Here is a 15,314-nt window from a genome sequence, read left to right as displayed (position 1 = left end):
TCACTTCCCCTGCTGATAGACTTCTCCTCTCCCCAGATGACAAATGCAGCCTGTCTCTCTGTCATCTCTCCAGACCCTTAGCTCAGGTTAAAGCCCTCAAGCTCTCCCTCTTTCCCATGTCTTTTCTTTGAAGCACCGAGGGGGTCCCCATCCCCATTTTTTCAGACAGCCCAACATCCTCACTGTCATGCACTGAGACTCTTCTGTCCCAGTCATATTTCCCTATAGCAGCTGATAGCTGTGTGATAGGTGTGATGAGGGGCTGAGATGCCTGCTGCAGAGACAAAGTTATTTGTTGAGCATAGAACCACGCTTCCCGTCGCTATTTTTCATGCATGAGGAAAGGCTGTTTGCAGTAGGTTGGGCACAGTCATTAAGTACCATGGTCTTTGCAAGCACCTGGTAACCTGCAGGTTGGTTTTGAGTCATGACGGTTGGTTGTTATTTTATCTTCAAGTTATCAAGCAGCTTGAGGTGCAATACCATGAGAAAGAAAGAGCAGCAATTAGTCACCATCCCATGAAATACTGCAACTCATTCCTCTCTCTGAATCTCCTCTGTTCATCTCAGTCAGATTATGGGGAGCAGGAGGCTTCATTTCTCTCCTGAGGTTTTAGTAACAGATTGAAAAAACAATGGTACTATACGGGAGTATAATGTGACCATCATCTAGAAAACACACACAGAGACAGAGGCACTGGATTCATGCAGAAACCAACCATCATCTGGTGCAAAAATCTATGGGATATACTGCTTAACCTACCCCTCTGGCTCTGTTCTTTGAATTCAAGTTTACTTTGAGCACTCTGGATCAGCTGGGGATGCTACAGAGTCTTGGAGAGAAGTTGTTTGCTTACTTCATGAACTCTGAGAAGTTTTGTGGCAATGTGGAAAGACAGTAGATTAGGTACTGTTTGTGAGTGCTGTCTGTCTGGACACTCACAACAGCAAAGGCTGCTAGAAATCCCAACTTAGTCAAATCAATTACTTTTAATGGCATCAGCAACTGGAGGGCAGCCAGCCAGCCCTACAGTTCTTTGAAGAGTAATAAAATGCACTTCATTTTTACCCCTCGGTTTGCAAGCATAGTACAGAAACCAGACTCATTTACCAGGTAATTCCTATCACATGCTACTTAGAGCATCATCAGAATCACACCTGCAGCACTGAGAAGGTGACATGCAGGAAGGCAGCAGCAAAAGTCATGTATAGCTGTAAACCTGAGGTTTGTAAGCACTTAGCTAAAGACTATATCCCTCTTTCCCTGCGCTTTGCTCCTGGCAGACATGAAGACCTTGGAGACCAGTCTGTTATCATGACTGCAGAATCATACAATCACAGAATCATAAAGTTGGCAAAAGCCAATCTTAGAGAGATCACCCAGTCCAACCATCAGCCCATCCCCACTATGCCCACTGACCATGTCCTCAGTGCCACATCCACACGGTTCTGGAACACTTCCAGGGATGGTGATTCCACCACTTCCCTGGGCAGCCTGTGCCATTGCAGTAGTGCTATTTCTGAGAAGAAATTTTTCCTGATATCCAACCTGAACCTCCCCTGGCACAATCTGAGGCCATCACCTATTGTCCTATTGCAGTTACCTGCGAGAAGAAGCCAACCCCCACCTCACTACAACCACCTGTATAATAAAATATTGCTCTAAAGAGTGTTACAAAGGATGTGAATTCCTGCTTTCTTTCAGAACATTTTCATTCCTGAGTGCATGCTGAGTGCCCCGGAGAGATCCCATAGCACTGAGGTAGCACTGAGGCTGACATGGTAACAAAAGATACACAGTTCTGCCCATCTGAGGGGCTGGGAAGGGAGCAAGGACTGAAGAGCAAAGCAACCTCTTCCCTAAAGGCCAGCACTGCTCTATTCTGGATGAGGGCATTGAGTGCATCCTCAGTAAGTTTGCGGATGACACTGAGTTGGCTGGAAGTGTCAATCTGCCTGGGGGTAGCAAGGTCTTACAGAGGGATCTGGACAGGCTGGATAGCAGGCTGAAGCCAATGGGATGAGGTTCAACAAGGCCAAATGCCGGGTCCTGCACTTTGGCCACAACAACCCCAGGCAACACTATAGGGCAGAGCGGCTGGAAGACTGTGTAGAGGAAATGGACCTGGGGATATTGATTGATGCTCGGCTGAACATGAGCCAGAAGTGTGCCCAGGTGGCCAAGAAGGCCAATTGCATCCTGGCTTGCATTAGAAACAGTGTTGCCAGCAGGAACAGGGAAGTGATTGTCCCCCTGTACTCAGCACTGGTGAGGCCACACCTTGAGTACTGTGTCCAGTTTTGGGCCCCTCACTGCAAGAAAGACATTGTGGCCCTGGAACGGGTTCAAAGAAGGGCCACAAAGCTGGTGAGAGGTCTGGAGCACAGGCCTTATGAGGAGCGGCTGAAGGAGCTGGGATTGTTCAGTCTGGAGGAGGCTCAGGGGAGACCTTATTGCTCTCTATAACTACCTGAAGGAAGGCTGTATTGAGCTGGGGGTCGGCCTCTTCTCTCGTGTAACTGCTGATAGAACTAGAGGGAATGGCTTCAAGCTGCGCCAGGGGAGGTCTGGCTGGACATTAGGAAATACTATTTCTCTGAAAGAGTGGTCAGTCAGTGGAATGGGCTGCATAGGGAGGTGGTGGAGTCACGGACCCTGGAGGTGTTCAAGGAATGGTTGGACTTAGTGTTGAGGGACATGCTTTAACGAGAACTATTGGTGATAGGTGGATGGTTGGAGTGGGTGATCCTGTGGGCCTTTTCCAACTTTGGTGTTTCTGTGATTCTCTTTGCTGCCAGACAATAAAGAATGATTTTCCACCAGATAATAACTCCAGGCCGTATGATTGCTGCAGTGTGGCTGTTACCCACTGGCAGCCACCTCCCCACAGTAACACCAGCCGAGCTGGGATGACTATAACATTATATTGCGATCATTTAAAGCAAAATGGACATTAGCATTTCTCTGACACACATACACACCACTGTACGCTTTGTTAACGTCCAGAATGATTGCTGAGTTTAGGGTGACATTACCCTAGATCATATAGATTTAAGGTTCTAATTAATGTTTTCATGTAAAGAAATCTTTCAAATTGTGCTCTAAACGGCGCTACGACCCGCCGCCCCGCCTGCATCCATCTACCCGACCGCCTCCACGGCCCTTCGCTAAGGGAATAACCGAAGGGGCCCCGCCCTGCGCGGCGCCTTTAAATGCCCACCCACGTGACCGCGCTCCCGGCCTCCCCCGGGCGCCGCGCTGCCGCCATCCCCGCACCTGTTGGTGACGGAGAGGGTGGGGGAGGGGCGGAGCCTGGCGGAAGCTTCTACGCTTTCCGCTCACGCCTTCCTGCACCCCTTTCCGCCACGCATGCGCACAGAGCGGAACGGCCTATTCACGCATCCAAAATGGCGGCCGCGATGGATGTGGACACCCCCAGCGGCACCAACAGCGGCGCCGGCAAGAAGCGCTTCGAAGTGAAGAAAGTGAGAGCCGTTAGCGTGGCGCGTTCTACCCGGCCGGTCCCAGCGGGAGAAGGGAGGTCGGGAACGGCCAGGTGGCTACGAGCAGGCCCGGGCCGCGAGCCGCTTGCCGCTCCCCTCACGGAGCCGGGCGTTCGCTTCCGCACCGGCGCTGCCATATGATGGGGGGGGTTTGCGGAGTCTATTGCATTATGTCCGGGCCAATGGGTGAGGCGGATCTCCGCGCGTGGAACGGAGGTTGGCCAATCAGAGGGCGCCGCCGCGCGGGCGGGGGGATGGGGAGGGGTGGGGCGGGGCTATTTCTATCTGGGCCCCGCCGCCCGGAGCCGAGGGCAGATCGGGCTGAGGGAGCGGGTTGCTGCTTCCTCCTCAGTCCCGGCCGCTCTGGCACAGTTGTCCCGGTGGCCCTTTGTGGCACGCATCTGTCTGGCTGCTTCCTTTTGTATTCTTCACAAACTCACTCGTAGGCGGTTAGCAAATGCTGTCTTGTCACCCTGGTTTTCATTGCTTCCCCCAAACAGCCATAATGTGGCTCTTTAGCCTATCAGCTCCAGCGTGGCTGCGAGCTGAATGGTGGTGAAAGACCCCAAGTTCACTTCAGCGGGGCCCAGAGGTGTTTAGGATATGCAGTTCTAGGTGATAGCAGTGTTATGAAGTGCCAGTGCAACAGTCCTGCTCGCAAGAGTTACCCTCAGTATGCTCTTTGTCATCTGTAGCAGTTACCATACAGCTATAGCACTCCTCACTATCGTGGTGGGAAGCGCTGGTTCCATTTTCTGCTCCCCTGTGAAGTGCTGAGGGCTGCCTGAGGCATGTGTAGCTCAGTGCAGGCCTGTTGGTCCCAAGAGGGGTGGTGGGATTCAGTAGCCAAAGTGTGGCAGCCACAGAATCACAGGATTGTTAAGGTTGGAAAAGATCTCTAAGATCATCCAGTCCAAGCTTTAGCTCATCATCACCATGCCCACTGACCGTGTCCTCAGAGCCACATCCACACAGTTCTGGAACACCTCCAGGGACGGTGACTGCACCACCTCCCTGGGCCAGCCTGTGCCTGTGTATCACTGCTCTTTCTGAGAAGAAATTCTTCCTAATATCCAGCTGTGAAGGTGCTGAGATCTTTATAGTAACTCTATGGTGTGCGGATGGAGACTCTGGGAGATGAAATCTATGCCAGAAGGCTGGCTGGACTTGTTAGATGAGAAGAAGATCACTACTCACCCATTTCCCAAAACATCTAGTAATAGTATTGGTGGTACTAATGAAAAAACACTTAGCAACACTTGGGAGTCTGCTTTCATCCTTCAGAATTTGGAGCTCAAAGGAAGCAATAGAAACATTTATATGTAAATGGAATAAAGCAGAGAAGATACACTGTCAATAAAATACTGAAAGAGTAGAAAGAAACAAAATTCAGTCTGTTTTATAAAGTAGAAACAAAGACTATCTGTCTACCAATGTATAGATGAGTTTGCCTTCAGTATTCAAAACAATCCGTGAGTCCTGTCAATTTACAAAAGACCTAATTATGGTGGGATGATTTAGTTCTTTTGGGGGTTAGGAAGAATAAAAAGGTGCTATGTTTTTATGTTTTAGCTTGTGTCAGAGTCTCGTTCTCAGTTGGCTTTCTAAACTTGTCATGGAATTTTCTAGTCAGTCCTACTGAAGTAACACAGAATAGATATCCCACTTTTCTTCCATTCATATTTTTAAGTAAAGTTTTTGAAAGGTTTGTTTGGAAGCACTTTCGATTTTTTCTTTTTTTTTTATTTTTGCAATGAAGATGGTTCAGGAGTCACTGAGGGGCAAAGTTAGACGTAATTCTGGTTGTTGGCCGCATCTGCTCTGAGCCATGGTTACTAGGAGAACTGCTGCGAATGATAGAAATTCTGAACTGAGGATGTGGCATGAGATGCATCCTTGCCTCCAGATTATAAATAGAAATGCAGAAAAAAAAAGAGAGAGAGGGACTGGGAGAGGTATCTGTTGTTTCTGAAACTAGAAGGAAACATTGAGTGTGAGAGGTATGCGAGAAAGAATTACTCTGGAGCTGTAAGGTGCATGGTTTTTAATATCCTAACTTTTCTATTTCAGAAAGAAATGGGATCTTGAGGAATAACAAGGATTTTCGTGTGTTGTATATTGAATAAAATTTATGTTTTTCTTCTTTCCCCCCTCACTCTAGTGGAACGCAGTAGCTCTGTGGGCATGGGACATTGTGGTTGATAACTGTGCCATTTGCAGAAACCATATTATGGATCTATGTAAGTAAATGATGGGGAAGAGTACTTACAGTTTTGATGTGTACAAGATGCACAGTTGAAATTTCCACTGTTCAGAGTGTATTTCAGCAAATACACTCTGGTTCTCGGTTCAGAACTAAGACTTTCAGTACCACTACTAAACTCTGTTCTGTGTAATGCTGAAGTCCTGTAATCTGTTTTTGTGACCTCTGTCATCTGGTTTCCACTCACCCTTTTCTTTTAAAAAATAGAACCCCCAGTACCACAACTGCAGAAGAGGTGATGCTGCTCGGTGTATTTTGAATGAAAAAAAAAAAAAAAAAAAGAGGAACAAAGTAATAATGCAGAGTCTGTAGAAGTATTATTTACAAAGAGAGGTGTTAAATTGTAAGGGTTGGGATGTTGGAGTAGGTATCAGCTTTTTGATGGCAACCATTAGAATGAAATCATGTTCTGCTTTCTGTGTCTAACTGACCAGAAAAGATTTAGACCACTGACTTTTTGACTCCTCATTCCAGAAAAGGTACCTTGCCTAAATTAGGGTTATATTACGGGGAATTCTGTGGCTGCCTAGAGAATCACCTGGTTGTTTATGAAGAAAATAATAAAATCCTGAAACCAACACCAAGCATTGCTAGTACTAATTCACTTTTTTTTTCCTGTATACTCTCAACGGTCCAATTAACAAATATACTAACTTAATTAGAACATAACTTACGTTGATAGAATTCATATATGTAATAAACAAACACATACAACTCTGTAATTCAAGATAATCAAAACAGGTGGGATGCTGGTGTGTTTCCTTCTGTGAATCTGCCTCAAAATTAATGCCACCTCTTATGGGAGATCAAATAGAGTCTTATATATTTGTTGGCTTTGATAAATGGCAAATAGGAAACAAGAGGATGAAGGGAAGATTCAGAGGAGCTGGAAGGAATGTGGATAGATGTTACTTTCCAGTGGTGAATTTCCTTTGTCAATAGGAAATTTTTTAATTTCTATTTTAAAATAAGTAATAATTAAAACAAAACAAAACAAAAAAAAGCATAAATAAAGAGGCCTGCCAGAATTGAGGTTGGGTGGAATTGAAAGAGCATAGACATGTTAGGAAGAACATCAAAGGAAGAGAGCGTGGGTAACTTAGTTTTTGTTTTGTTTTGCTTTTTGAGTTGCTCAAGCATAACACCTTATTAGTTAGAGCGTAATCAATGTTATCAAAAGCCCAAACTGCAAATGACAGACCAAAATTGACAGTATACAGAGTAGAAGTGGTATCTAAATTGGTGTGCTTAGTTCAGCGTTGGCTCTGGATTTACTTACTTCCTTGTTACAGATCATTAATGATATTAAGCAACAACTTAATTAGATTTTCAAACAGAAGATGTGAAGTGATGGGAAATAGAGAAAAAATGACTAGATTGCGCAGGGAAGAACAACACAAGATTCAGTTTGATAAAGTGCAGGCTAGGAATGTCTCCCTCTCCCAGTGATGAGGAGAAACCTTAAAAGGGAAAACATTAGAACAGTGATAAGTAACGCCAGCCACGCTAATGGAAGATTGTTAACATTATGAAGTTGAGCATCCAAAAGTTAGGATATAACGATGTTAAGGTTTCGTGCAGTCCTGCTAATGCACATACATAACGACTTGGTTGCTAATAATAAGGACAAAGGATTCCCCTGGCCCTCACTATGGCTCGTGTTCAGCACATAGAAGGGATGAGTAGATTTCCAGTGGTTTTTGTTCTTTTCTGAAAGGACCCGGAATGTATTTAGATTTTCTTTGTGCAGCGTCTTTGATTTCTTCCAAGGTTTACTCTCTGCTGCGATAGTTGCAGTGTGGCAAGTTTGGGGAATGTTAAGAAACACCATGATCAGAATAGTCAGTTATCTGCTCTGTGGAATGTGGTACAGTAAGGTGATTGGTGTGTTTTGAACTGTATGAAATGTGCCATTGAAATAGTGGTCTCTTTCTCTGATAGTAAGATGGAAAGTATCAAACGTGATATTCTGGTGTCACAGAGATAGACAAATTGATTAGAATCCAAAGAAAAATCCCAAAGTTTTGATTTGCAGGTTGGTTTATGTTGGCTTTTTGAGAAGAGCAGAAGAACAGAACTAAGTATATGAGGTTTACTAAGTCATGTATATATAGTTTGCTAAGTCATAAGTAGGAATGGACAATGAAAGCTGTGCAGAAGTATTTTGAGAGTGTGATACTCAGAGGAAATACTGAGCATCATGTGAAGGGGTTATAAGTGGAAGAAAAAATACGACAGTATAGTGGGAGGAACCTAGGGTGAATATTCAGATTATTCTTGAACTGAGAAAATTGCATGGAGAAAGTTCCAAAAGCCCTCTGAGGTTTGAAAAACCAAGAGCTCATTCTGCATTATGGAGGTAACAAATGTTCTTTAGATTTCCTAGCCAGGTTATTTGTTTTTTTCTGTCTCTGGCATAGTACAGTATGTGTTGTTAGCCAAGGTATGTACATTTTGTTCTGTTCTCCCCAATAACTCAATATCTTCAGGGTGTAACTGCAGAAAGCACTGGGTAAAGAGAAAGGGGAATCCCTCAGTGGTTGCCCTTGCTTAAGCAGAAGCCATTTTGAAGAGCTCTGTCATAAAATTCACTGGTGCAGTGGGCTGTGACTTCAACTGTATCTTCCTGAGTTGAAATGCTTCCATTGCCTCATTCACAGTTATTTACAGGTAGTTTGGGTTTCAGCTGTATCTGCCTGCTCTCACTCTGTCAAAAGCAAAGCAGAAAAATAATACTTCAGCATTCCTCGAGTTACTCTCTGTCTCTTATCATCTCTTCTGGAGTAGCAGCCATGAAATAGCTCATCTTTATTCCACAGCCAGAATCACCAGCTTCAGTTTTCTGAGAGTTTGCTCATTTTTGTTGCATAGGTGATATGTTGCCCCTTTTTGAAATTAGGCAACTGGGAGACCAGAAGGTGTTTCAGCTTTGGGAATGCCTGCTTTTGGCAGCTGAAGATAGTAGTGTGAGCCGCAGCATCTGGCCTGTTTGATGAGGGAGTTAAATCTGAATGTTGTGTTGGGAGGGCCTTACATCACCACAAGAGAACTCCTCCTCAGCTACATGTGCGTAAGATCATCTGTTCTTTTAGGCTTTGGGGTCTGTCATCTTTTAAATTATTCTTGCTGGTCAGCATTATTTGCATGGAAAGATGTGAAAAAACAAAATAAGTATATTGTGTAGTGCATTATTTTCCTGGCTTTCACAGATTTCCTCAGTTAAAGTTTGTATAACTGCTGACTTTTCTTGCTCTTTCTCTCACTTCTCATCTCACTATTTTCCCATATAGACTTGTGGCAAATATTTCAAACTAAAATTATACCCCCTAGCATACTTTGTGATACCACGAGTCTGTACTGCAGTAACAGTAAGATTGTTGTAGCAATACTGAGCAGGAAATTTTAACAAGTGCATGTTTCACCAAAATGATTGAAGCTCTTCAAGGTCCTTGAGCATCTTCCCTTTTCTGAATCAGATTTATTTCTATTGCTAAATGCACTGAAGACATCAGACTCTTCAGCTGTGTTGGATTTTGTTCTCTCCCCTGGGCAGGCCAAGAACTGAGCTTTGGACTTCCTGCTTTTGTACATCATGTCTTGATGTAAAACATATAATATGGGTTCATTCAAACAGTGCAGAACAGTTGTTGCTACTCGGTTTCTTTATCTGTCTGTCTTATTTGGAATGATTTCCTGTGATTGAGGTTAACCAGTGTCTTTCACATCTCGTGAAAAATTGTCTTTTCTCTTATTTTGTTCACCTCCACGCCTGAAGGAGTGTGGAAAACGGAGGAGAGGATGAATAGGACAGGAAGAAGTAAAGATCACATACTTCAGCTAAATGCATGGGCTTGAAAGTTATTTTATTAATCCTTCGTTTGTGAATCAAGCAGAGGACTGGAACTCCTTCAGGCCTTTTCTTTGCTAGGAAAACAGATCTGCAAAAAAATAAAGCAACAAGCCCACGTATCAAGTTCTAAACTGATCATTCTTAAACCTTTTGGGCATGACCTTTGGAAGAAACATCCTTTAGCAGGAAGCTAAATTAAAATATTGGTCACGTAGGTTTGTGATGCTGACTGTGAAGAAGTTGGAAATGTCTTTCAATTCTTCTGAAGCTTCATCTTGAACTGGAGCAGAAGTGAGTTGGTTGGCTCTAGAATGGAGAGTCCAATCATTGTTGGATTTCTTTTCCTAGAGGTGTTCTTCCTTCCTCCTCGTGCTCCTGGGCATACCACCACCTGACACAAAACTTAAAACCCAAGACAAAACCATAAATAATCTTTGGGATCATCCTAGGTACTGAGCTCTTAGCTGTAAAAAGTTCAAAATAGCAATTTAAATTTTTTTTTTTTCTACTATGTACTTTTAGGCTTTACTTACCTGTCAAAGGCTATAGAAAGGAGAGAGGAAAACCTCATCACTATGTGAGCTAATTCATTTGTAAATACAACTGACGAATGTCTGACAAGACAATTAATTTCTATTTAGAGAAAGCAGAATAAGAAATCTAGGTGAACTTTTCTTCACCTAGTTGCTATTGCAACTGATTGTCAGGGTGGATGCATTAAAACACAAAAGAACAAATGAAAAATATTTATCCTTAAAGTATGGAAAGCAGACAAATGTCACTGATAGATGAGCTAATTACTCTTGCTGTCTGGAGCTTTGGAATACGAAACATGTAGAGGAGGAGGAACAGTAGGATGAAATACATTTTAATCTGATACTTTTAGAAAAGCAGAACTCGTGAAACCAATGGCTCTTGACACTTTCTGATGTAATAAATGCAACAGAACAAAGAGCTTCCCCCACCTCAGCTTGTTATAATGAAGAAATCTTCTAGTTGGTATTGCACGTTCATCTTCTACTCCTGCATATGTATGTTTAATCTTTGTTTTTACAGGCATAGAATGTCAAGCAAACCAAGCATCGGCTACATCTGAGGAGTGCACGGTTGCGTGGGGCGTCTGCAATGTAAGGGAGACTCTGATTGCTGAGTATGCGTGCGGTGATGTTGCCCTCTTTTTCGTGACCAGGGACAGAGATTGTTCTATAAAATATTTCAGATATCTCCTGGGGAAAAAAGACAAAACAGTGCACTGTTTGAAGTATTTTGTTTAGTGGCATGTATAAAGGAGAGAGAAAAATAACTGAAGAGTGGAAGGTGTCTATGTGAAAGACAAGGGAGGAAGATGAGCCATTGCCTGTGTATTTTGGCATTGTAATAGGTGTTTAATTTTGAGCAGGATTTCCCTCATCAAGATGCTGCCTCAAAGCTATGTTGCTTTTTTTTTAATCTGTCCCCAGATAATAGAATTACTTGCATGGCAGCACGCATGATTTGTCCTTATGCAGGCTGATTCAAGGAGTCCATGTGGAGTAGCTAGGTGGTTTGCTTTCCCTTCTGAAGGAAGGTGAAATCAGCTCTAGTGTATCATCTCCGCTTATTCTCCATTCGTTGCCATTTGCACTCCTTCACATGCGGTCCCACTGGCATGTGAGCTCAAACTTAAGCACATCTGAGCTAGCTTGGACCTGAGCTGGAAGACCTAATTTTCCATAAGGGAACAATAACTACTTGTTCCTTCCCCCCCATCCTCACTGTGCTGTGGGACCAAGTTACGGTGAGATAATACTGGAGTAAGACTGTAAATGTGGCAGTTCTGTCTGTGAAAGAGGAGAGTGATTTTTTTCACCACGTGAAAACATTCTCATGTCAAAATGAAGATTTCTGTGTGTAAGAGAGAGCACAAATGGAAGCTTGTTTTTGAGGAGCTGTTTAGGGCATGGAAGAGAGTGCCTGTACTAACTACATCATAGAGATTTTTCTAGTTTTGCAAGTTCATTTATATTCAAGCCATTAGTTTATCCAGAAGATTGGCAGAAAGCTTCATATATACATACATACGTGCAGTCCTTGCTGCTCACTGTGAAATCTTCTTTGTTGTCTTTCTGATTATGCTTCTTATCAGCATCTGCCAATTTTAGCAGCTGCTAAACTCTGCATTCTCTCCTTCATCAGAAGTCAGTTGCTTGCCACTGTGTGTACTGTGGAACAGGCTTCCATTTCCCTCACGCTCCATTCCTCTCTGAAAATGTAGATCAGTTCCTTGGTGTTTGCCAGTGAGGTGCACGATCAGTCCTCCCCAACTTTGTCTGCAAACAGTTGCTGTGCTCTTACCACGATGCTTTGTACGGTAATTTTTACACTGAGATATGTCTGTGTGTTCTGAAGTATGATGTGATTTGGACTTTCTCTTCCAGCACGCTTTCCACTTCCACTGCATCTCTCGCTGGCTCAAAACTCGCCAAGTATGCCCACTGGACAACAGGGAATGGGAGTTCCAAAAGTAGGTATCCTGCACAGATTTCAAGATGAAAAATCCAGTTGTCTTTCTGCTGATAGAAATGAATGTCAGATATGTGGATACTCTCAGATTTGTGGTCTCACATAGTTGCTGTTGGGAAAGGTTTTTTTTTTCTCCATCTCGCTGATTGATCTCACTTCCCTTAATGACCTGGTGAGAAGTGAGCTCTGAAGGAAGCCCCAATAGTTGTGGTGGATGTGGAAGTTGTTAAAAGGCACTGGTTTCTATTGACATTCTCTCAAAAGAACAGTGAGAAGAAAATGGAATTAACTGAAAGTGGAGCCTTGGGTGAATGCTATGTTGCCCCATGGGCTGTTTGGGTTTAGAAAATGACCTGAATTATGCTTCTTGAGTTCCAGAGCATTTATATAGAGGTGCCAGAAGTCTTCTCGGATCCCTCTGAATTGCAGTGATCTGTTTTGTAATTTTAGTAGGATCAAAGATGAATACAGCTGATTTCCTAGTATACTGAAAGTAGATGTCCACCTACCCTTTGTCACAGCCTTGACCCATTTATTCTTTATTTAAACATTCTTTTTTGTTTTGCTTTGCATTCTTCAAAGGTCTGTTATTAGAATAAGAGTGGGAGGTAAAGGGATGTGGTTTTGAGGGGTAATTGTACATTGATAGCAGTGAGGAGGTTTGTTATTTGCTTCATTCTGGACAATTTATCCCTTAGTCTTTTCTTAACTGTGAATTCAGCTTCCTTTTTTCTTTCCTCCTTTTTTAAAACATATTAATTCTAACCAGTGTTTTGATATTACAATGTTTTAGTGAACACCTAATGAAAACTGAGCCCTTGTTGCCTGGCTAGTGACATTGCATGGGCAGCATTATGAGCAATGGGGGCATGAATGAATATCTTCTGATGAGTGCTCAGTGATACATCCAGCGATGTCACAGGCTTTGGCCTCATTTGCACTCAGGGTATATATGAAGTGGGATTCAGGGCAAAAGATGAGGATACCAAGGGCCTCTTGCTTATGAAATCCTGGAGAATCACGAACAGTCTCCCATATAACTAATATCCAAATAGACTTTTGGGGGAAGTGAAGTATGGAGAGTTTCCTAAGGTTTTCATAGCATAGCATTTCACCTTCATCCGATTTACATGCAGATTGGTTTGTGATAGAATGAGTATGTCCAAATCAGTGCTAGTGTTAAACATTTTTTAAGCATTAATGTATTTCTGTGTTTGCAGGTATGGACACTAGAGATGGTCACCATACTTCGTATGTTGTCAGCCTCCGTTGTTTGTGTCAGTATGGATTTGTCTTAGCAGCTTGACAAATCAGTAATGTATACATTCTGCTTTAATCTTAATTTTGCCCTATTGTGTACCATTGAATAAAATCTTGCAGGAGCTCCCCATCTAAGTTTTTGTCTTTCTTTCATGAGCGGTAAGTAAGTCAGTCAATGAAAAAAGAGTTTTCTGTAGACTGGAGACTTAAACCAGGCAGCTCTTAAGCAGGACAGCTCTTCTTGTCATCACGCCCAGGTTTTGGCTGTGGGTTTGGTCTGACTCCCACGTGACTTAGAACCACACCTCTGGCTCAATGAGGTCATCATTAAGCTCTTTCATGGAGTGCAATGGACGCAGGACATGGCCCCAGCTAATGTAGTTTATGCAGGTAGCATTTCATATGGACATGCTTTCTTGCAGCTCAGTTGAAATAATAATATGTATGGTTAGTGGTTAGTGTCATTATTAGAAACTCTATTGCTTCTGCTCTTTAGTTTGACTAAACTAGCTCCCCTACGGACGAAAATTTCATTACCTGTTCACAGTTTCATGCATTTAGCTTTGTAGACATTAACTAAATGTTAGATTTTATCACTGGTCATAAAACACTTCCATATGTCAGGTGAGAGCACACTTGGGAAATTCACCTGCAAGATTGACTGCAGAGCTAAAAATGAGCAGTGTATGAACAAATTCACTCTGTGCTGGTATTATCTTGGTTCAAGCCTACCCACAGCTCTTACTGGCCAGATGTTGTTACTCTGAAAACTACATCACATTTCATTTGGTACCTGCTGTACCGAATGGTATCCTCGTTGCATCAACATTTGGTCCCTGTGTTGACAGCCTCAGCAGATGCCCGGAACCTGAACAAGGTCAGAGCAATTCTTCCTGCTACTGAAGGCTGTGGCACTTCATGGCAGCAGTGGTAGATCCGGTTAAATTCTTGTGTTGGTTGTTCAGGACATTACCTTTCCATCAACACATTTTTCCTAGTTGTTGAGGAAAGGATTGATATTTAACATTAATACAGCGGAGTGATAGAGAATAAAAATGGTTGTAGTCGGGTTAAATACCATTCCCTGGAATGTGAACTCCCCTCTGAATGCCCTGTGCATCTATCTGAATGTCAGATGTCTCTCGTTATGACAGGCCATTTTGTTTAGTGTTGGGTTTCTCAGGACCTGGAACCCAGATGCTCACTGATCAGGGAATTTACTTCTTCAAGATCTCTGTTTTGTGTCCAGTCACATCGTCCTGGTTTGTCCACCTTTAGCACTGCCCTGAATGTATTTTCTTGACTGGACAGACACAGTGAGCGCAGGCATTTCCGTCTGCTTTGTGGCTTTTCAGCTGCTGCCAGTCAAAGCATCTCTGCTGCTGATTCCCCTATAGCAGAGGCTTGATCTTTGTAGCGACCCAATGCACAGCATGTGGCTGCACGGTTTTCAGCAGTGGTATAAAGTGAAGGTAAGAGGAATCTGTTGTATCCAAGTAGAGCAGATGGCAATTCTGGTGTTTCCACTACCTCCTCCAGAAATCTGGGGAAAGGATAGGCTTGTGACTGCTCTGGGTGGCACTGTGCATGTAGCTCACATGGGGGGCCTTGAGGGCTGCTCCAGCTGCACTGTGATGTGTAACTCCAACCACACGTGCAATAATATGGCTTGGAGAAGAAACCTCAAATGTATTTTAACGTTTTAATGCAATTAACAACAGCTGATTCTGGAAAGGATCTATCCAGGCACGGAGACACATCACTGCTTGCTCTCCTGCTGGATTTACCTTCTCCCAGACCTGCAGCAGCATGGGGTTTGCCCATTCACAAGTATGAGCGTGTTAGCAGTGCAGGTATCACAACTCAAATGGGACTGCAGAGCTGCGTGGCCGTGGCCTATCTGGATTTTCAGTTTGTGGAAACATGTTTTCAGCC

General features: G+C 43.4%; 1 protein-coding gene across 1 annotated transcript; it reads left to right on the top strand.

Moving 5' to 3' along the window:
• The first annotated feature begins 3,318 nt into the window (after positions 1-3,318).
• On the top strand, positions 3,319-13,509 carry RBX1 (ring-box 1). The gene is made up of 5 exons (XM_003202292.5): positions 3,319-3,486; positions 5,666-5,744; positions 10,674-10,744; positions 12,035-12,120; positions 13,340-13,509. The coding sequence occupies exons 1-5, from the start codon at positions 3,409-3,411 to the stop codon at positions 13,350-13,352; spliced, it is 327 nt and encodes a 108-aa protein (XP_003202340.1). The 5' UTR covers positions 3,319-3,408; the 3' UTR covers positions 13,353-13,509.
• Positions 13,510-15,314: the final 1,805 nt, after the last annotated feature.

This window comes from Meleagris gallopavo, chromosome 1 (genome assembly GCF_905368555.1).
Source record: "Meleagris gallopavo chromosome 1, MGAL_WU_HG_1.1, whole genome shotgun sequence".
NCBI classification, from domain to species: domain Eukaryota; kingdom Metazoa; phylum Chordata; class Aves; order Galliformes; family Phasianidae; genus Meleagris; species Meleagris gallopavo.
This window is presented reverse-complemented; position numbering and strand designations above follow the sequence as displayed.